Source organism: Micromys minutus (assembly GCF_963924665.1).
Source record: "Micromys minutus genome assembly, chromosome: 14".
Taxonomy (NCBI): domain Eukaryota; kingdom Metazoa; phylum Chordata; class Mammalia; order Rodentia; family Muridae; genus Micromys; species Micromys minutus.
In genome coordinates this window covers 23,326,494-23,348,134 of record NC_137983.1, presented here as the reverse complement: position 1 = coordinate 23,348,134, position 21,641 = coordinate 23,326,494, and the positions used below count along the sequence as shown (strand labels likewise).

Genomic DNA, 21,641 nt, shown 5'->3' with positions numbered 1-21,641 from the left:
CTCTCTCTCTCTCTCCTGAAATGACAGAAAACTTGTCTCTCATAAGAAATATATTTCAAGACTTCAAGACAAGTGACTATATTTAGTAACCGGAGGAGAAAAAAAGTTTCTATATAGAATTCTAGTTGAGTTTAAGCAAAAGTTTATTTTTTCTTTTTGTTTGTTTGTTTGTTTGGGGGCTAAAGGGTCACATGTAGTCCAGACTGGCTTCAGACTGGCTATGTAGCCAAGCACGACTTTAAACTTACCATCCCCCTGCCTCCACTTCCCAAGTGCTAGAATCACAGGGTTTACTAACCACATTAGACTTACAAACCTTGAACTTTCCTTCCTAGTCTACTGGAGATAAAGGAGCCTGTACTATTAACACCTAGACAAGTCTACAATGGTGAGTGTTATACAAGTGACTCCATTTCTTCACCCAGACTGATGCTCTTAGGATGGAGGGAGTGTTGGGCTACGGGACGATCGAGCCATCCCTGAGGACTACAAAGGACTAACATGAGTGGAGTGTCATCAGGCTAAGTATGGCTGAGCTTGATGTCATTTACCAAAGCGAGCTGTAAAACCACTACTTCGGCTATCAGGAAAAACCGGTGTAGATCATGTATTAGATGATTCTGAGGAAGTACTGATTCATTAGATCTAATAATCCATGATTATATTGAAATATTTATTATAAGTGGTTTAATAAGGAGATGGATAAAATACATGGCAATGTATTAACGGCCAAAGCTGACTCCAAGTGTATTTAGAGAAACATTACATTAAAATAAAATAAAAAATGAGAGCAATCTGAAGGAGAGGAATAAGGTAAATGTAGTCTGGCCATCCAATGGTCTTAAAACACCTCTCACTTCAAAACATTGTCACCCGGGGCTCAGGACTGCCTTGCCTCTAACCCCAACACTAGGCAGGTGGAGGCAGGTCTGGATACTATGTAGCAAGTTCCAGGCTAGTCTGACATCATGAGCCCTGGTCTCAAAAACACCCACACCACCAGCTCTCTGACTTAAAAATAACCAGAAAATAAACAAAATCTCAAAGCAACTACTGTGACTCCTACCCCACCCTGAGCTTAACTCCTTCAGCACTTCTCCTAAACATCGGACTCCTGGCTTTTTTTTCCTGTTAGGGATGGCATCCGTATTCAGGGCTTTCATCCATACCATTATCAACCAAGATCAGATAATTTTCAAAATACAAGCTTGTTTCTTACTTTAGGCTAGACAAATCATGACTCAAACCCAAAAAGAAAGCCTTGGCCTTCAGTGGTGGTGTTGGGGGACATAGTGGAAGGGTGGGTGCAGGTAGAGGTGGGGGTTATGTGTGCTCCAAACCTCAGCTTCCACATTACCATCTGCCCATGGATGCTGGAGATGCATTCTCATATAACAAAAACCTGGAATAATTTTTTTATGAACATTCAAGACTAAAACACCTCCCCTGTCACTCCTTGAAGATGCCATACCTCTCTCTGCTGGCTCCTCACCGGCTTCCTTCATGACTTTTTTTTTTTTATTATGGAAAGTTTCAAACACACTTCAAAGGGATCCGACTAGTTTAATGACTATGTACCTATGCCATACTCCACAGCATCTTCCATTGTTTACAATCTCATTCTCACAAGTTTTGGTCTTGTTTTGTTGGGTTTTGGGTTCTTTTTTAGACAAGGTCTCACTGTACAGTCCCACCTGTCTGGAGAGGTCTCTTTAGACCAGGCTGACCTCAAACTTGCAGTGATCCTCCTGCCTCTGCCTCCCAAGTTGCTGGCAAGAGAGGCACCATATCTAATTTTTGGTTTTGTTTTTGGAAGTGTTTTAAAGCAACACCAGCTATCCGATCAGCCTGCCTGTCTTCTCATGCTCTCCTGCTGACCACTGGTCTTCAAGATTGGAGCCTCCTCTTTGATTTAGGAACCAGCACAGAAAGTGGTTCATAGAAAGCCGACAAAGAACACTTAGAATCAAAACAATTAAGGGTAACACACTATCACAGTCTTAAGGCCAATTCTCAACTCATAGAATGCATAGCCCTTTGGTTATCAGATGCATATTTAACCCAAAACAATTTAGGACTGAGCAGGAGGCTGAAGCAAGAGAGTCACTGTGGGTTCATCACCAGCCTAGACTTTAAGGTGAGTTCCAAGACCCCAGAGCCACAGCTCAGAACCTATCTCTAAAACAAAACCATATATCATACTGAATGTCTTAGTTAGGGTTTTACTGCTGTGCACAGACACCATGACCAAGACAACTCTTATAAGGACAGCATTTAATTGGGACTGGCTTACAGGTTCAGAGGTTTAGTCTAGTTCCATCAAGGCAGGAGCATGGCAGCATCCAGGCAGGCATGGTGCAGGAGGAACTGAGAGTTCTACACCTTCATCTGAAGGCTGCTAGTGGAAGAAGACCCACAGTGACACACCTACTCCAACAAGGCTATACCTCCTAAAAGCGCCACTCTGTGGGCCAAGCATATTCAAACCATCACACTGAGTAAGGTTTTATAAGAGTTGGGCCTGGAGATATGCACCTACAATTGCAGCTATTCTAAGGCTGAGAAGAGAGAGAGAGAGAGAGAGAGAGAGAGAGAGAGAGAGAGAGAGAGAGAGAGAGAGAGAGAGAGAGACAGAGAGACAGAGAGACAGAGACAAAGACAGATAGAGACAGAGACAAAAAGACACAGAGACAGAGACAGAGTGAGAGAAAGTACACCCTACTAGGCACACTGTAGCATTCAGTATTAGCAATTATCACTATCACTTGGGCACAATGTACAACTTTAGTAACATTTTTATCTTAGTTTTTATTCATTTGTGTGTATGGGTGTTCTTCCTGCATTTATTTATGAAGCCAGAAGAGGACATCATATCCTCTAAAGCAGGAATTACACATGGCTGTGAGCTGCCATGTGGGTGCTGGGACCCCAACACATGTCCTGTGGAAAAGCAGCCAGTGCTCTTAACCACTGAGCCATCTGTCCAGCCCAACTTTAGGTCATTCTGGCCAGCCTGCTCTCCTTTGCATCTCCAGATGCTGAAACATCTGGGAGAGGGTGTGCTCTAAAGATTGCTGTAAATTTAGCATTCTTCCAGTGACCGAGACAAGAAAACTGAAGGGAGTGCTCTGGGTGTAGCTCGAATGGGGTAGACCCTGAAATGCAGGCACACTTGGCACCTGTGAGTGCATCTTTCCCTCTGGTAGAATGTTTCCAGAAATAAAGCTCCATGTCAGCTGGCTTCCGAACTCAGTTTAAGCAAATTGAATTGTAAGGAAAGTTGTTCACAAGTATGGTCTTTGAGAGAAAGTGAACACGACTAAGATTTTTTTCCCTTTTTCTTTCTAATGGGATTCTGCCCTCATTTAGTGATTATTTAAATGTCTGAGGATGGCAGTTTGCTAAAAAGAGGTAGTTATGAAGCAAAGAAAAATGTTAAGACTCACTCTAGACATTTCCAAAATCATGATTACAAGTGATTAATCTTTAAATAAAACGCTCCTTTGAATATTGTGACAATAAAGTTGATTTATTTATTTATTTACTTACTTACTTATTTATTTATTTTTAATGATCCTCCTGCCCAAGGTTGTGGTATTCAGTCAGCAGCCACATAGCAGAGAGGATTCTGCCCCACAGGAGGGAGCACTTGCCACAGTTGGGACCAGCTAAAGCCTATGTTTGCATTTGTTTGAGTCTCCACCTGTTAATAGCTAATAGTATGAGTAGCTGTTTCTTAAAGATTATTGATCTAGTTTATAAAAAGTCAGGATATGTTTTATAGAATGCAGTATAATGAGGGGAGAGGGGTGTTTCTGTGGGCCCTTCCTTGAGGATGACGTAGACCAGACATACTATGGCCTAGTACAGAATGAAGTTTATTTGGGGGCATGGGAAGAGATGTTGAGAAGGGAGTACAGGTGGGGTTAGGGGTGGGGGAAAGAGAAAGACACACACACACACACACACACACACACAGAGAGAGAGAGAGAGAGAGAGAGAGAGAGAGAGAGAGAGAGAGAGAGAGAGAGAGAGAGAGAATGAGGCTTGCCAGAACAACACAGAGGGTTGGGGGAAGGAGAAAGGAGTTAGGGAGAGCAGAGGGGCTTGGAGAGTAAGAGAGGAAATGGGCAGAGAGATGGAGGAGGGAACCAAACTACCTTTCAGAGCAAGCCTGGCCTACATGGTTGTTGCCAGGTAACTGTTGTGCAGAGCCTAGAAGGAATGCCAACAATTACAAATATTACAATTTAACTAAATAATATAACCCATCACCAAGCAGTTTTCATACTAAGAATTAGACAGTTTGGTGCTTTTTCTGAGTTTTGAGGTCAAGAGAGGAGCTTTAGAAAGGACTTGTTGGGAGCAGGTGCTGACTCGTTTTATGTCAACTTGAGGGAATAGAGAGAGCTTCAAGTGAGGAGATGCCTCCATCAGAGGGCTACAGGCAACGTAGAGCATTTTCTTAATTAGTAATGTGCAAGGCCCAGGCCCATTGTGATTGGGGCCACCCCTGGGCTGGTGGTCTTGGGAGGAGGAGCAAGCCAGTAAGCCCTACTCTTCCCTGGCCTCTGCCCTGTTTTAGTTCTTGCTGTAAATTATTCCCTGCCAGTGAAATGAGCCAATTCAAGCAGAATTAACATATATAAAGGCCAGTTTACTGGCTCTCAAGGGGAAGTTCACTGGTGGCTTCGGTGTGGGTGGGGCAGGGGTAGGGGAGTGGCAGGGGTAGGGGAGTCACCCTAGAGAGGGAGACAGGTGAGAGGGAGAAGAAAAAGAGAAAGCACTATGCAGACAGGAGAACAAAATATTTGTACCAGGCTGGGGTGTGTAAAATATGCACCTCAGCAGTTTTGTTCTGGGTTTGAATCCCAACACCTACCTTGGCTTCCCCGACCGGGTTTTAGGAGATGTAAACCCAATAAAACCTTACCTAGCCCCATGCTTCTTTGGATCATGGTTTCTTTGCAGCAACAGAAATCCACTGACTGCATGGACTAGCCCATTGGAGTTTTCCTTCCCTCTACCAGGGTTTGCTCTGAAAGCACTGTCTCTCCCCCTGGCCTTGCTCATGTGGAAAGCACAGCTCAGAACTGTCACAGTTCAGGGGAGTCCTCACAGGCTAGGAGGCCTCACAGGAAGGAATTCTAGGTGGTGATAACGTGAAAAGGTGACTAAATTAAAACAAATGCAATCTTCCCTTCAAATAACAGACATTTTTAAAACCTCAACAGAGTAGTTACACTCCTTAAAATGCTTTTATTAGATGTTTCTTGACCCTCCTAATGTTGCTGGCCCCTTAATACCGTCCCTCACTTTTGACCCCCAACCATAAATTATTTTTGTTGCTACTTCATAACTGTAATTTTGCTGTTAATGAATCATAACATAAATATGGTTTCCAGTGGTCTTAGGAGACCTCGGGAAGGGTCATTGGACCCTCAAAGGGGTCGTGACCAACTAAAAAAACCCCACTGTTCTAATTCTAAGAATTTGAGGATAAAGAGCCCAAGATGGTATAGATAATCAGAACTGAAGAATCAAAGTTACATGTGTTGCTCTAAAAGAGCCACATACTAACATCTGGATCTTGAGCTGATGCTCACAGCAGTGTCTGGGAGTCTCACTTTTACACAAATCTCCTATTACACGTTGTCCTCATTAAAAAACCACCTGCATGGTGTGTGCCTGCAATGCTGGGTGGTAAACACAACACAGTACAAAAGACAGACATTCTCAGAGGGGCAGAGGTCCCAGGTGACATGATGAAGGAAGGGGAGGAAAGATAGGAACCTGGTGCAGCTCTTGTGCCGTTATGCCAGATTTGATTTTTTAACCCAAGAGAAGTCATAATTTTATGGTTTTTCCATAAAGAAAATTGTTTCAAAACAGGCCAATAGAAGTATTCACAGTAGGATTTACAATATGGGAGATTTCTTGGCTATAGGTGATACATTTTTTATCATGGAAAATTAAAAATAAATAGATTTGTTTATTTGGTAAAGCAGAAGTTAATGCACTTGACGTACCACACCAACATCAAGGCTATGCTGAAGTGCACACCTATGATTGTTTTGTACAAACACAAATCTTACACTTGAAAACGCCAGTGCCAACACGTAGGACTTATGTCCAAGTATCATTGTGTCCACAGGGACCTTAAAGACCTTCATCTGGAAGTTGTCACATTTCCATTCACACCTTCCAGACATCATGGGATCAGCGTGGCAGGTTATGATAAAGAATCAAAACAAAACACAAGCAAACGAACAGGCTGATGAGGAGTGCCAGAATTTCACTAACCTATGGTTATATTGAGCATATGTGTTTATATATGTATATACTCACCTCCTTATCGAATTATGTACAATTCAGGACAAATGCACATACTCACCCTCCTTGGCATCCCACAGAAGGCAGGAGGCGATCTAGCATGAACCTGGGCTCTCACAGGGTCGTGGTGTCCTCCCCTGCTGACTGACATCCTCACAGCAAGCCTAATGGAACAAAGCTTCCCTCTGGGAAAACCTAACACACTGAGGCAAACAGTCACTAGCCTGCCAGCCACACAGACGAGATCCTAATCCACTCCAGAGCTGTACTCCGATGGCCTCTCCTGCAAACCCTTGACATAGGAACACACGCCCCCACACAGCCTTGCACTGTCTGAGCAGGTCCTGGAACAGAGGCCTTCCTGTGCTCGCAGTTACCTTGCAGAGTGTTCTTGGTAAAGGCTGTTTCACATACCGAGATCCAACCACATAAAAGAAATCAAAGGTATTTACAAGCAGATGTGAAGAGAATGTTATTTTATTTACATTACTATTTTTTTTTTTTTTACAATATGCCCGCAGTCTGCATGATACAAATTTCCAAGAAATTATGTAGTTTTAAATTAAGATATTTTACAAAGAAAATGTTCACCATCTGATCTGTTTCCATTTTCATGAACTTAAAGGTCATTGTAAACAGCACTCAGGACATTCTGTAATGGAACTGAGAGCTCTCAGTGCTTCCTTCGTAGACTTGGTTTAGTAAGAGCCTATAGTCAGGTCCTTTCAGGAAGCACACAAACACATGTGTGGGTTGCAGTTTGAAACTTTGACAGTTAAGTAAAACTCTTACACCTTCCAACTGCTTCCATGAGCCCCCTCCCCTGTCTGTCTGTCCCTAGTCAGACCTGTGCCACTGCTGTGTATGCACTCAGCACGAAGGGGACTTGTGGGGTGGGTCACCTGCAGGCAGACCCAGGTGAGTTGTGTCTCCTGTCAGCCACACTTGGGTGTCTGTTCCTACTGATGCTGTATGTCAAGGCACATTGTGCTAACCATTCAAGGACTTCTAACAGCGACAATGACCTGCCACCCTTTCACATCACACTGACATATTTCAAACTTTATTAGTGAAACTAGAGAAGATGATTTCCTCAATATTTTAGCCACGAGTTCCTCTGAATAGCTGGTATTATGTCCATTAAAAAACAGACAAGATTAGCTTTTCACCATGATCACAGTTACAGTCGCAACACGCCTCCCAGGGACTCTTGACTCCTCGGTAAGCACCACGGTCCTGGACATCAAGCAGCAGCAATGGAGGTGTCCTCCAAGAGTCGGCCCTGTGGCTTTATGCAGGAAAAGCAAGATGGAATTACAAAACAGTCATAAGAAGAGCTCTATTAGTGAAAGCATTTTGGAATTTCTGTGACTACTTTACAAAACTGGAACAGCAGTGGTCCATGTTCTTCCACCTGCACATCCACTTGAGCTGGCCCTCACTCCTAGCCCTGTGCTCTCCCCGCTCCCACAGATCCTCAAGTGTCAACTGGGAACTACTTCCAATGCCTGCCGACCATGCAAGCTCAGGGTCCTCCTGTGTCTCAAGACTGACACAAAACTCCTTTGGGCATTCCTCTAATCTCCATTTGGAGAAAAATGTGACTTATATAATATCCATCCATCCATCCATCCATCCATCCATCCATCCACCCACCCACCCACCCACCCATCCATCCATCCATCATCCATCCATCCATCCACCCACCCATCCATCCATCCATCTATCCAAATACCATTCATCTATCATCTATCCATCCATCCATCCATCCATCCATCCATCCACTCACCCACCCACCCACCCACCCACCCATCCATCCATCCATCCATCCATCCCTATAGCTCAAGGATAAAAGCAAATATTTTCCCTTTTCTATGCTAACAATAAAGTGTAGAACACTGTACCACAGCAGTCAGTGCTGAGAAAGAATGAATTCACCACAGAGCCAAGGATCAGGGTTTAACCCCTAGATGTCAAGGGAAAGGCAGGGCCTGGTGGCATGTGACTGTGATCCCAGCAATGGGAAGAAGGCAGAGACAGGCAGATCCCTGGGGCTCACTGGGCTGTCAACATGGCTTACTGACAAGTTCCAGGCCAGTGATAAATCCTATCTCAAAAAGCAACATGGACAGCTCCTGACAAACAATATAAGGTTGACCTTTGACCCCCACACAGATGAGCATATGCATGTGTACATACGTACAGACTTACACAGCATTACAAGTGCTTTGTTTTATAATGTTGAAGTTGAATGTAACTACTAAACCTGTAAAATTCCTAATAGGTTAGCAACATGTTACAGAATCAACCAATGGGTAAAAGATTTTTTTTTTTTTTAAAGACAGGTTCTCTCTGTAACTCTGCACGCCCTTGAACTCTATACAGACTCTGCCTCCCAGGTACTAGAACTAGTGGTTGCACATAACCACACTTGGCTGTAAAGAAATTTTTGTAGGTCATTTTATCACAGATACTCAACAGTCAGCTTCTGTAGGGAAAGCATGAGAAAATGCTCAGAATATGGAACAGAATAATGCCATAATCAAAAGCTGTTTGCTATCCTGAGGTAGCACAGGTCTCACAGACGTTGTCTCATATGGTGTGCACTGTATTTCTGTGAAACTGTAGATAAAAGAGTCCAGTGGTCCCTGTTGGCTGCAAAGGTAACAAGTGTGTCATGACAGCTGGAACGACATGCTAATTACATTAGAACTAGAACCTTTCGTCATCAATTTAAATGACCATCAACACAGAGAGGTGTACCATGAAAGCATCAAAAGACTCAGATGGCCTTAATTAGGATCAGGATTGGTAGATAAAGGAACGAAGGGAAGAACTGATGGGCCCACGTCTCTCTCCACAGAATAATTACGGCCTGAGTCTGCAGCAACATCAGACATGAAAATGGGAAGGTGGGTGGCTCTAAATAGTGACCAGGTAAGAATGTTTACAAATATAACAGAGATCTGTTGTGATTTTTAGTGCAGGAAGCAAAACTGCTTACATTCTTAAGTCTGAGATGTAAGGAACAGGAGCTTGGAATGTTAGTAAAACCATCCACTAAGTGAAGCCATGTTGTATATTAAGTCTATAACTAGACAAAAGCAAACGGGAGTGTACAGACTAACCACCATTACCCACTTCTGACAAAGAAGAGATCAGAAAGACACACACACACACACAGGAAGCTGGAAGAGCAGCAGGTCTCTCATTGGGAGGAATAAACTTCTCACCCTCTCACACAAGCGTGCTACAGAGGAAAACCACACCCGCTGGAAGGAACCCAGATGGGGGTTTCCTGGAATGTACTCCTTCCCTAGATGCCCCTCAGAAGTGTGTGCTGAGCTAAATTAAACACTCGTCCAGCATTTCCCTCCTACACATTCATGCACACACAAGCACACAAGGGGCAATCAAGGCAGACACTGGAACAAGTGACTGTGTAAATGACACGTTAATTCAGAATATAATTTCTGGCCTTTTGTCCAGAAGGAATCTAAATCCAGTATTAAAGAGGTAAGAACTAGTAAAGTTTAAGGCTATTTAGAAAGTTAGTCCGTCTGATGAAAAACAGTTATGAACTACAACTGAAAACACACTTTACTATGTCTACAGAAGACCAAATTCAAGGACACTGCAAAGACAAAAGTCACTAAAAACCACTCATCCTGTGGGTTGAGACCATCGAAAAAAACAAGTATTGCTGATGGTTTTAAGAACTGAGACATGGCTCAGTAGCAAAATTGCAGATATGGAGTAGTAACGAAAATAAATGTATGGTTGGAGGTTCCTAAGACCATCAGATATGTGTGTTTTCTGATGGCTGTGAAGCACTGGTCTACAGAAATGACCATCTTTGAAATCAGTTCTATAAATAGTACACAGAAATAAGCAGTGAGCAAATGCTCGCCCTGCTCGCCTCCACCTTCACTCCGTGGGTGTCTGTCTGCTTTTAAGATCATGAGTTTAAAAGCCAGGAAAAGCCTAAGCCTTACCTTCACAAAAATGCTGGTTGGTATAAAACGTCTGAGCAGCTGGTTGGTGAAGTTGGGAAACCTCAGCAAGTTGATGTTGAGCGACGGTAGCTGCTGGTACCCAGCCATGAGAGGATAGAAATTATACAGCATTTCCTGTTTGGTCCCAGGTAGAATACGTAATCGGATCTAGAGATAAAAAAATCCAGAGAAAAACAGTCACACGCACACTGTCCTGGATGAACACAGATCACTTACATCATTACCCTCAATTATTTATCAAGGACAAATGCTTCTGGTGAAGTCTGCGTGTTCTTCCAGTCCACCTTCCAAAACATACAGAAATGGACTTTATGACACAGGCACCACTGTTCAGTTCCTGTCAAGCCTGAAGGCGATACATGCCTTCTTAACAGCGCTAGTCAGGTTACCATTTTGTCTTAGACCAGTTATATAGCAATCTTCAAAATATATAATACTTTACCAAAATAACTTTGTATCTCTTTATAGGCAATTTTCATAAAAACGACACGATTTTGGTTCTTTTAGGGATTTCATACTATGTATTAACGTAAACAACTTGGGAGTGGGTGGAGTGGAAATCTTTACTAAGCCTTGAGGGCTCTTTCTGCATGCCTCCTAGTCTGACAACCTGAGGTCAGTCTCCAGGCCCAACAAGATGAAAGGAAAGAACTGTCTCCCACACAGTGTCTTCTGACCCCCATAGCTGCCCTGGTGCAAGTGTACTTGACACTCCTAACACACTATAACAAAAACTAAACTTTAGAAAAATATGCACCATAAAGTTAGGGCAAGACAACACCCAGAAAACAGCCTACTCTTTATAAAGGAGAAGCACATATGTATGCACACACACTGTGCCAAAAAACAAACACAGCACAGGCCTCTGACGTACTACAGCTAAGCTATGTATAAATTCATAATGGCACACAGCAATATTACATAACTCATGTATAATTCTACTGTGTATCTATGCACAGCAAACTGGTTGATTTGATCAGGACAGACACGTGTGTTTCCTATAATTAAAGCTGTCCCTCATAACAGGCATTTCCGGACAAATGTGAGGAGATGTTAGCATTCTGACTCTTCTCAGGAACATGTTTTTGACTGAGTTTTTCATTTTAAAAATTGATAAACTTTTCCATCTGATTTGACTAAATAAGGAAGGAAGGTTGGGCAACAGAAAATAGATAGATAGGTAGATAGATAGATAGATAGATAGATAGATAGATAGATAGATAGGTAGGTAGGTAGGTAGGTAGGTAGGTAGGTAGGTAGGTAGGTAAGTAGGTAGGGAGATAGGTAGAGAGATAGATAGATAGATAGATAGATAGACAGACAGACAGACAGATAGATGATAGATAGATAGATAGATAGATAGATGATAGATAGATAGATAAAATGTTCCTGAACACAGCAGAGAAAAGTCTATCCAAGATCAAACCCTGTACAAGTCTTCAGAGAAGAAAAGCAAGCTTTAACCTGAGTATGGCTGTGCTCCAGGCCTCAGGCCAATACACAATGCAAATAAAGATGAGGTTATGGCTCTCAGGAATTCTCATGTGTATAAGATAGTCCAGCCACCAGTGAACCATGCTTTACAGGGAGTAAGAACCCATCTGTTTGATCTCAAAGATGTAAAGCAGTCACATAGCTGTGCAGAAGTTGAAGTTAATCTTTAAAAGGCTTAAACATTCACCACTATCAAACCACGAGCCCCAGCTCTCCACTCTTGGTCCCACTCTTGTGGTTTCACATGCAGTAGCAGCAAAGATGACCTGTACCTGTTTGAGGCCTGAGAACATGAAGGCGTCACTGGGCTCCACAGAAATCTCCACATCTTGAACCAAGTCAGTTTTATTCTGTAAGTGATACCTGACGGGTAACGACTCTCTGACGCGTCCAAACGAGGGCAGGTCTGCAGAGGAAGAGCATGCTTCTCTCAGTTAAAGTGACTGACACAGACATGGAGTCTGGCTGCCACAAACTGTTACAAATAATTTTACAAATCTGCAAACCATCTCCCCAAATACCAACCATAGTTCCTAAACTAAAATAAGCAAACCCTGTATATATACTGAAGCTAGGTAAAATTTCCACTCATCCACTTGTTCAGATTTGCCTTTTTCAGTGGAGTTCTGCAGACTTATTTTTACTGACATATAAAAATGGAATGTTTTGTACATTTGTGGCCATCCTTGCAGAGGCCATGCTAATGTGGTGTGTGCTGTTCCATCACGTGCAGCTCTGCTTAGGCAAACACTGCAGGAGGTGGCGTGGTAGGAGGCAGGCACTGTGTGCTATTCTTAAAAGCATTATAGACATGCTAGGGGCTGATAATGAAATGTTACTTTTGATAGAATTATTTGACGAAAGGAGAAATGAGCCAGGCACGTAGTGGTGCACACACACCTGTAAGCCATGCACTTGGAAGGGAGAGGGAGAATTAATAGTAGGAGTTTAAGGCTAGCCTTGGCTATACAGTAAGACTGAGGCTAGCCTGAACTACAAGTCACCCTACCTTAAAAATACCAAAGAGACAGACACACACACACACACACACATACACACACACACACACACACACACACACACTCAGAGTGACACAGACAGAGGGTGATAGGTTGGGATTATGATAGATACTTTGTGCTTCCTAATTTGAGATTAGCCTGGATTATATGTGGTCCTATGTAAAAATGGGAGGGAGGCTGATTATGTGCCCACTAAAGGGGACATTAACTGTAAAGCATTCCTAAAAAAATTAAAACCTGAATCTGGTCAAGTCTGATGACTGTCAATTTACAAGGATATGACAAAAGTTAAAAACGACATCATAAAATCAGTAAAACCCAAGCTGTTAGAAATTCTATCAAATGGCTTGGTTTCTTCAGTAAATTATCAGGAAGAGGAGAGGCGGGTGTGCAGACAGGAGCACTGAGAATAGTGCTTGGAGCTAAGAAAGAGGGAGCAAGGACAAGGGGCAGGATACCAGCCACCCAAAGATTTAGATGACTGTGTGACTTATCCACACACTGCAGTGGAAAGAAGGCTGAGAAATGCCCAGACAACCAAAGTGTCAACATTATGATTTGGTGATGTTTAAGAATCTATTGCTAGGCTGGACACAGGGGCACATACCTTTTATCCCAGCACTCATGAGGCAGAGGCAGAGGCTCTGTGTGAGCTTGTGGCCAGCCTGGTCTACACAGGAAGTTCAAGGCTTTCTAGGACTAAATAGTGAGATCTGGCCTCAACCACCTCCTACTCAAAAGAATCCATTGATAATTTTAAGTCTCATAATGAAACAGTTAGGGTCACAAGAGGCCATGCATGCACACTTACTCAAATATGTACAGGTGAATGACATGTGGGGTTTGGCTGAAAATAATTGGGGTAGGACCATTGAAAGTTTATAGATGTTAGGCATTTTGCATAATACGCTGCTACAAAACTAAATTCTTCGAAGCCCAGTATCGGTAACATCTGAATCCTGCTACCTGCGTTCACATGGAGAGGGATGCTTTCAACGATCACGTGAGGTAGCGTGATGACGGTGCTGATGGCGGGGATGTTTTCCAAGCCCGAGGACCTACGGCAAAAAGTTCAGCTTTGAAACTCATTTAAAAAGCTATTTAACCAAATAAGCTTTAAAAAAAAGACACATTATTCATTTTAGAAAGCTCCACCAATAGAGTTTGTCCAGAAAGAGCTTTCTGAGTCCCACTGTCGTTCTGAATGTTCAGTGGGCAGGTGCTATAACCTGGGGCTGCTATGCACTACCACTGGGAGCTAAGGCAGGAGCTGTGAGTGTCAACACTTGAAGCACACCACTCGAGCCTGTGTCTGGGAAGCAGGATTTGTCAAGGCAGAAATGCTGCAGATTTACAACAGACACAAACCCTCCTCTCTCTCAGGATGATGGTGAGGTAGCCTTCAAAGGGCACAGTTAGAAGTCAACACATGTATACAGTAGAAACAAAAAATTAAAACATTTTACTATCAGTAAAAAGTACAGTACTCTAAGATTTACTGAGATAAAGTAATAAAACAAGACTATTCAATGTTTCCTTTGTGTTAGGCTTGGGTAGGAACTACACTGATGAAATCTCTTGTAAGATCCCCCTGCAGGGAGAGGTAGAGCCCCTGATGTGTGGGACCTACAAAAGAGCAAAGGAAGCCAGCAGGAAGCAGGCCCTTAGGTGATCACCAGTTAAAGCTGCCTTACAGAATCACCGTAGCCGGCAGACAAGTGCCTTTCAGTCACTGCTCAACTTGTGCCACACAAATAGGCATCAGCATGGGGGCCTCGCAAGTGGTGGGATGAAATGGCGAGCGGAATTTTAATTTTTTTAAGGTTTTCAATCTTGGTAAAATGACCGATTTTTCCATTGTCACTGGAAGGAATTTCACCTTTAAGGTCTAATGTGGAAGACACTGATACATAAAACTCACAAGTCTCTCTCCAGTGCTTCCAGGGAGCTTTCAAAGTGTGGAGATATCCTGAGATCACCAGATTTGACAAGTGCTGACTCATGGCTTACTGTCTGCCTTGTCAGACCCTGGAGCCCAGGATGTGCTAGGCCATGGGTTCATCCCCAGCAGTGGAGACTAGGCACAAACAGTTTCTGGAGACTGTTCTGAGCCTGTTTTGCATTTATATGAGAACAATGATGCTATGGAATTAGACCCACTAAACATTTCTTTCAAAACTTAAAGGCAACCTTAACATTTCCTCACAGTTAGTGATTTTATAGGTTTAAAGTATTTTTTTTACTTCAGTTAATTGTGACAATTTGTAACATTTTAGGAACAGCTATAACATTAAGCTCTTCATATTCACTATAAATGATTATATAAAATGCTTCCTGGTGGGCCTGTAAGATAACTCAGTGGGTAAGGGCATTTCTGCCAAACCTGATGGACTGAGTTCAGCCTCATGACCCAAATGTACAAGAGAACTCCTTCAATTTGTCCTGAAATGGCCACACAAAACAAATAAATAATGTCATAAAATGCTCCTTTATAATTATACCTATTGGGATTCCTTCCTCAAATTTAACTAAGCTTATTTCATTTTAAAAACCCATGAACTGTTAAACCCATCTATAGCTTAGAGGTGAAGTTTACCCAGAGGTAATGATCTACAAAAATCTTTACCCATTTTGCATTTTGTCTTTCCAGTCTCTATAATTTCTTTCAAGGAATTGGAAGTTTTAATTTTACTATTTTTAGACTTGTTTATCTTTTGTAAGTATTTTGTCTGAATGGATATATGTGTGCTTGGTGCCCATGAGGTTCAGAAGAGGATGGTGGATCTCCTAATTATGAAGGATTATGAGTCAATGTGTGCTTCAGGAACTAAACCCAGGTCTTCCTCTAAGAGCAACAAGTACTCTTAACTGCTATCTTTCCAGCTCCAAATGACACCTTCCTAGGACAATGAGAGGCTTATTTCTAACCAACAGAAACACAACTAAGCTTTGTATACTGGCATTATATCCAGTAGCCCCCCCCCCCCTTAATCCTTAATCCCTTGTGTTTCCTTCTCTAAAAATCTACTGACTATGTTTAAGTGTGTACAAAGGCATACATGTATAAAGACATGTGTGGCCACAGGCTGAGTGTGGAGATCTGAGACCCTTGTGGGTTAGGTTTTGTCTTTCCATCATGTGCATTCTAGAGATCAAACACAGGCTTTCAGGCTTGACAACAAGCACTTTTGGCTGCTAAAGACAATCCTATAGATTACATGAGGGCATCCACCTGCTGCTCTTCACAACCCTAGATTCAGCTTTAGTCTGACTGAAATGTTGTTGGCCTTTCAGTCAGAAATTGAGTCAGACAAAGCTTGCTTTATCGTCCTCATCATTGTGATTTAACACAGTAATCACACACATGGCTGTACTCCAGCATGATAAATGGTAATAAAAAACAGTAAAGATATTACAAGACGATACTGAGGGAGAGAAAAGGCCAATGTGATTTTTACCTTTTCCAGGAGATGATGTAATGTCCCGTTGCCACTCCACCTTCAATGTTCCCAGCAGACGGGCAGCGAAGACAGAAGCACTCACTAGCACTCTCTCCTGTCTGTAAGACAACTGTAAGAAAAGACCAGTGGAATTTAATCTACGAGTTTCACCTCAAGTACATAATAAAGCAATACCTTAAAAATTAACTGTTTGTAGAAATTTAGAAACCAAGTCTTAGAAATGCTATATTACCTTTTCTATATCACATAAGACTACTATCGTAATCTATAGTAACCTATCAATATTCATAACAGTAAAAACCAGTGAGTAGAAATGTAGCAGGACAGCTGATACCCTCTTCTGGTGTGCATGTGCACATGGATGTGTATACTTACATACATGCATATGCACATGCACACGAACACACACACACACACACACACACACACACACACACACACACACACACACACACACTACCACCACTAGCACCACCAATGGGACATTTATAGATATGCAGCGAAGTCCTACTGAAAAGCAATGACTACAGACAGCTTAAAGAAACAATATCATACAGTAATTAGTTTCCTTTTTCCAAATTATTTCATGGTAAGAAAGCAAGAAAGCAGAAGGAAGGAGGGAAGGAAGGAAGATAAGTATTTGGGTAAGGAAACAGGCTCCGCTGTTACTCTGATACTACTGACACCATTACTCTTCTTGGTTCACCATGGAGCTCACTCGAACAGAAATCAATCACCACCGCTCCACTACTGAGCAGCTGCACTCACCTCTGTACAGGAGTTCCTCTTCCTACATTTGCAGCCAATTCCTTGGTGACAGGCATCTATCAAATCTCTCCCTTTCAACACTTCCCAAACACAATGTGAGTCTTTCAGTGTAAGTGGATGACAGCTTCTAGCTAACAGAGTTTAGCAAATCTGTGAGCAACTACGAAGTGACAGCACCCCCAAACACTGGGTCAGCATTTTTATGGCTGCCCAATAAAGCCGACTGTACTAGGTGAATGGCTGTCTGGCTGTCGAAAAGAAAAGGGCTGGTCAGTTCTTAAGTTGTTTCAAGTAAACTTAAAAAGTAACAAAGTGCAGCCTAATGCTTTTTTAGAAATGCATCAATTCAAGCTTTGGGACGCTTTTATAAAATCCTGGGCTGGTCATAATACAGTCTACCAAGGTTCTCCCTAAAGTCTAAGTTAGGCAGAATGCTGATGATGTCTGCTAACAAATATCAATGTAGTGAACTTGTGACATAGAAGTGTGACTATGAATAAGGGAGGAGCCGTGAGGCAAAATGTGAGTGGCCCCTCGGATGTGGGAGAGGTCAGGAGCCTGAGTCTTGCAGAGAATCTGAGACACGTTTCTAGGATGTCCAGACCTCTGAACTTTTACATAAGGCTAACTTCACAGTCACTGTTACACCAGCAATAAGACACTTAAATACCAGAGATTCCAACCAGAAATCAGTCCTCAATTTAATGTACGGTCATGAAATGATGAGAGAGACAGGCTCTGAGTCTAAAGAAGCACACTCCACTGAGGGAGTCATCTGAAGAGACATAATGGCTGTCACAACAGAGGCACGTACAGTGCCAGGGTGTGAGGAGGAGTGAGGGTCAGAAGTCTGAGCGTGTGAGTCACAGGGAGCAAAGGGGAAAAAGGTGGAAAGAGACGTGAGAGGGTTTTGGACAAAGTGATCGATAACCTGATTTCCACAGAGCAATGTCTGCTAACAGCAAGTCAGCCCCAGCTCAAGTGGGAGGAAAGCGAAGGAGAGTAGAGAGACTGATGTAAAGGGCTGATGTGCTTGCAAGCTGCGCAGACCTGCCTCTCAAACCTACTGTGCCAGAAGACCACTGGAGTTGGAAGGACAGGACCAGAATAGTTTGAGAGGAATCAGATTATAGCGGCATGCACCAGGGAGAAGGGAAACAATCCAGTTAGAAAGTTACTTCTACAAGCCAGGAGAGAGGGCCAGGAAGAGAAAGGGCCTGAGACACTGGGTTCTGTCTCTCCCTTTGCCTGTACACTGACTGACCGACCTCTCTAGCAGGACTAGTAAGTAGCGTGGGTGGCCTGAAGTACTGTGGCAGCTGAGGACTTAAAGACAGGGAAGAAAGCCCAAGCTGGGGCACTAGAAATGGCCAACATCACACAAGCCAATCAGCTCTGACCCAGTGCAAGCAGTGGTCATGCTGCGCGAGGCAGCTGCTCATTCTGCTTTTCTCACGCACTCAGCAGCCAGTGAGTCTAACTTTGCTTGGCTTTCCTACATTAGCGTTATAACTGTAAGTTTACCAACGCACACTGACCAGTGAAGGTGTCCAGGTTTGAACCTGCTCTCTCACAGCTTTAGCTGGGTGAGTTAGCAAATCTGTTCTCTATTTAATAAACACTTTGTCCACTTTCTAATTATAAATAACAGCAAACATTAATTTCAAATTAATATAAAAAAACTTGAAGATTCGAAAGTGAAAATCCTATTTTGCTTTCAAGTATATTTCTCAAAATGTTACTTCCTTAGAGTACAAGAGAAAAAAGTTTGCTCTTTTACGGTGGGCTTGGTGACACATGTCTGTAGTTACAGTACTCAAGAAGTAAAGACAGGAGGGTCAGGAGCTTAAGGGTATCCTAAACTACCAAGTTCAACACAAGCTCTGGCTACATGAGACTCACTCTCAAATCAGAACCAAACAAAATCCAAACTGGTCTTTTAAAATATAATATACTCCTGCATACTGAAAAGGTTAATCCTACCTCAACTCTAAATGTCTAAGTCTCAAGTCTCCTTATTTTGCAAAAATCTAACTGACTGCTAACTGACACATGCACACACATAAGTACATGCCCACACACACACACACACACACACACACAATCTGCCCGTATGTGAGAATGATGTAAAACCTCACCTTTGTCTATCTGGGACTCCAGATGATCCATGGCCGTCATAGACGGAGCAAGCTGTAGCTCACTGGACACAATTGTGAGGGCCCAGGGGGAGGCACTTAAAACGTCCGTCATCAACAGAAAGGGGATGTCTGCATAGACTCTTTCCAGGTGCTCAAACTGCCACCAAGGAGCATAAAAAGGTTGGTCAGCAATTACACTAATTTTTCCTTTGAATTGCTGACGTGACTCCCAGCACCCATCCCAGAGCATACCTTTGTAGAAACAAATCTGACTGCGACGTCAAAAGGAAAGACGGTTTCTATTGTCACAGTTTCATCCTGTAAGAAAGCATAAGGAGTGCACATGGCTTTTCTAACCTTTAACAGCAAGTTTGAAAGTTAGAAAGCACACAAGGCACAATCTAGAACTGATCAATAAACAACCCCAAGTTACACACTAGGAAGGCAAGGGTCTTTTCCTAAATAGCATCTGTAGAAACCTTCGTAACGACCTGCTCTCCTACTAACTTATCTGACTGTCTAGGAGTCGCATAGGGAAGTGCTTTCTTGTGCATTATTTATCTTAAGATCTGGTGGATTGGGCAGAACAGGTGTCATTATCACTTTACAGAGGAGGACCAGATGTCAAGAAGATGAAGTGATTTGCCTAATGTCACAATGGGGCCAACACCCAGAATCTACACCCTCCCTGTATGTAATTCTTACCTCACCTTGATTCAAGGTGACGGAAATAACAGTAATGTAAAATACATGATTACAATTGACATGCACACACAGTATAATGCTCACGGCATCTAATCTATTATCACTGATTCTTTAAGATGGAGATCTAGACTGTAAGTCACAAGATGAAAACTTTACCAAATCTGATCATGGAGCTCTACCCTAAGCAACTTGCTTCATCTCCCCTCTAAATGACTGTTTGAGAGGACATGGGGTCATCCTTCCTTTTAAAACAAATAACCCAACACATTGATGAAAACCCTTTTTAAGAGATTAATTTGGGCCAAGGAGATAGATCAAAAGATAAAGAAGCTTGTTTCTAAGTCTGATGACCTGGGTTCAGAGTCTGGAACCCACACAGTACAAGGAGAGAACCAATTCCCACAACTGTTCCCCAGCATTCACATATGTACTGTGGCATGCACATATGTATATGCACACACACACTACATGCAAAATAAATGTAAGCAGAAGTCAGGCTGTAACGGCACACAGATATCATCTGTATGACCACGGCCATGATGATGTGTTTTACGGAAGTCACACACGACTTCTGAGGTGATAAAGATTAAATAAAGTAGTGTAAGCCAGACACAGTGGCACATGCCTTTACACCAGCACTCTTTACACTGAAGGAGAGGCAGGAAGGCAGATCTCTGTGAGTGTGAGCCAGTCTAGTCTATAGAGTGAGTTCCAGAACAGCCAGGGCTTTGGCAGCCCACCTGCTAAGTTACCCTTTCAACAACTTTTCTCTCCCAATAACTTATAAAAGGCCCATGAACCACAACTTCTATAAAAACCACACTTTAATCCTCAATTCCTGGGCCTTTGCCTTTTCTGGGCTAAGAGACCAACCTGTAAGATAATATAATACTGCCAAGACCAAAATGACATGAAAATAACACAAAATAGAAGTGGTTCATACATAAAAAGTAGTCATGAAAAAAGATACCTTGTGACACTTGCACATAATTTCTTTTCCTTCAACAGTTGTATTGATCAGGTAAGAAACGTACACAAGGAACATTCTGGAACCCACTGTTCCACAGCGAACATACACTGTTTTTTCTAGCTGCAATACAGTAAGTATTGTAAATTCAATGTTACAGAAGCGTCTGGATATTTTAAGACAATGTTCCCATTTAGAGATATCTGATTAGATACTGTATATAGGCTGTTACAGTGTAACCCATGTGACTAAAAAAAGCCCTGCCACCAGCCACCCAGGACCCTGACATAATCCTCTACCACCGTCTCAGGCTCTCCTTCAACCCCCCACAAGCCTTTTATATGTGATCTGGAAACAGAAGTTGACTGAGAAATTGGTGCAGTTATAGACACCAGTGATTTCACTAGCAGCATTAAGCAGTCCAGTGCAGGGTTACTTGTTCTAAAACCCCTGCATAGAAACAAACCTAAGTATGTAAAATGCTAGGAGATGCTCGGTAAGTCAATCATGTTTCCAGTATGTGGCTACGCTACTGTAGAAGTACAGACCAACTCCTGTCCACAGTCCCCTCTGGCCACGCCCACCTGCTCCCCTGGGTGCAAATCTCCCACAGGAATGTCGGTGAGTAAGGCTGGGTAGGACTCATCACACAGCTCTGCTCCGTGAAGTGTCACATGAGTTTTCTGGGTTAGGTTGGCATCCTGCCCTGTGAAGGTTGACAGAGTGATGTTTTAGGACAT

General features: G+C 42.7%; 1 protein-coding gene across 4 annotated transcripts in view; it reads right to left on the bottom strand.

Moving 5' to 3' along the window:
* Positions 1-6,813: 6,813 nt before the first annotated feature.
* Positions 6,814-21,641, bottom strand: part of TRAPPC11 (trafficking protein particle complex subunit 11) — a 40,620-nt gene continuing 25,792 nt past the window's right edge. For 3 of the 4 annotated variants that reach the window (XM_080928397.1, XM_080928398.1, XM_080928399.1), the window contains 9 exons: positions 21,486-21,607; positions 20,905-21,024; positions 19,482-19,547; positions 19,230-19,386; positions 16,321-16,432; positions 13,829-13,920; positions 12,116-12,249; positions 10,329-10,496; positions 6,814-7,621 (listed from right to left, as the gene is read on the bottom strand). In XM_080928397.1, the coding sequence (XP_080784523.1) occupies positions 7,577-7,621; positions 10,329-10,496; positions 12,116-12,249; positions 13,829-13,920; positions 16,321-16,432; positions 19,230-19,386; positions 19,482-19,547; positions 20,905-21,024; positions 21,486-21,607 (1,016 nt within the window). In that variant the 3' untranslated portion in view covers positions 6,814-7,576. Of the gene's footprint in view, positions 7,622-10,328; positions 10,497-12,115; positions 12,287-13,828; positions 13,921-16,320; positions 16,433-19,229; positions 19,387-19,481; positions 19,548-20,904; positions 21,025-21,485; positions 21,608-21,641 lie in introns of those variants that run through there. The other variant, XR_013975326.1, reaches the window with a different exon arrangement.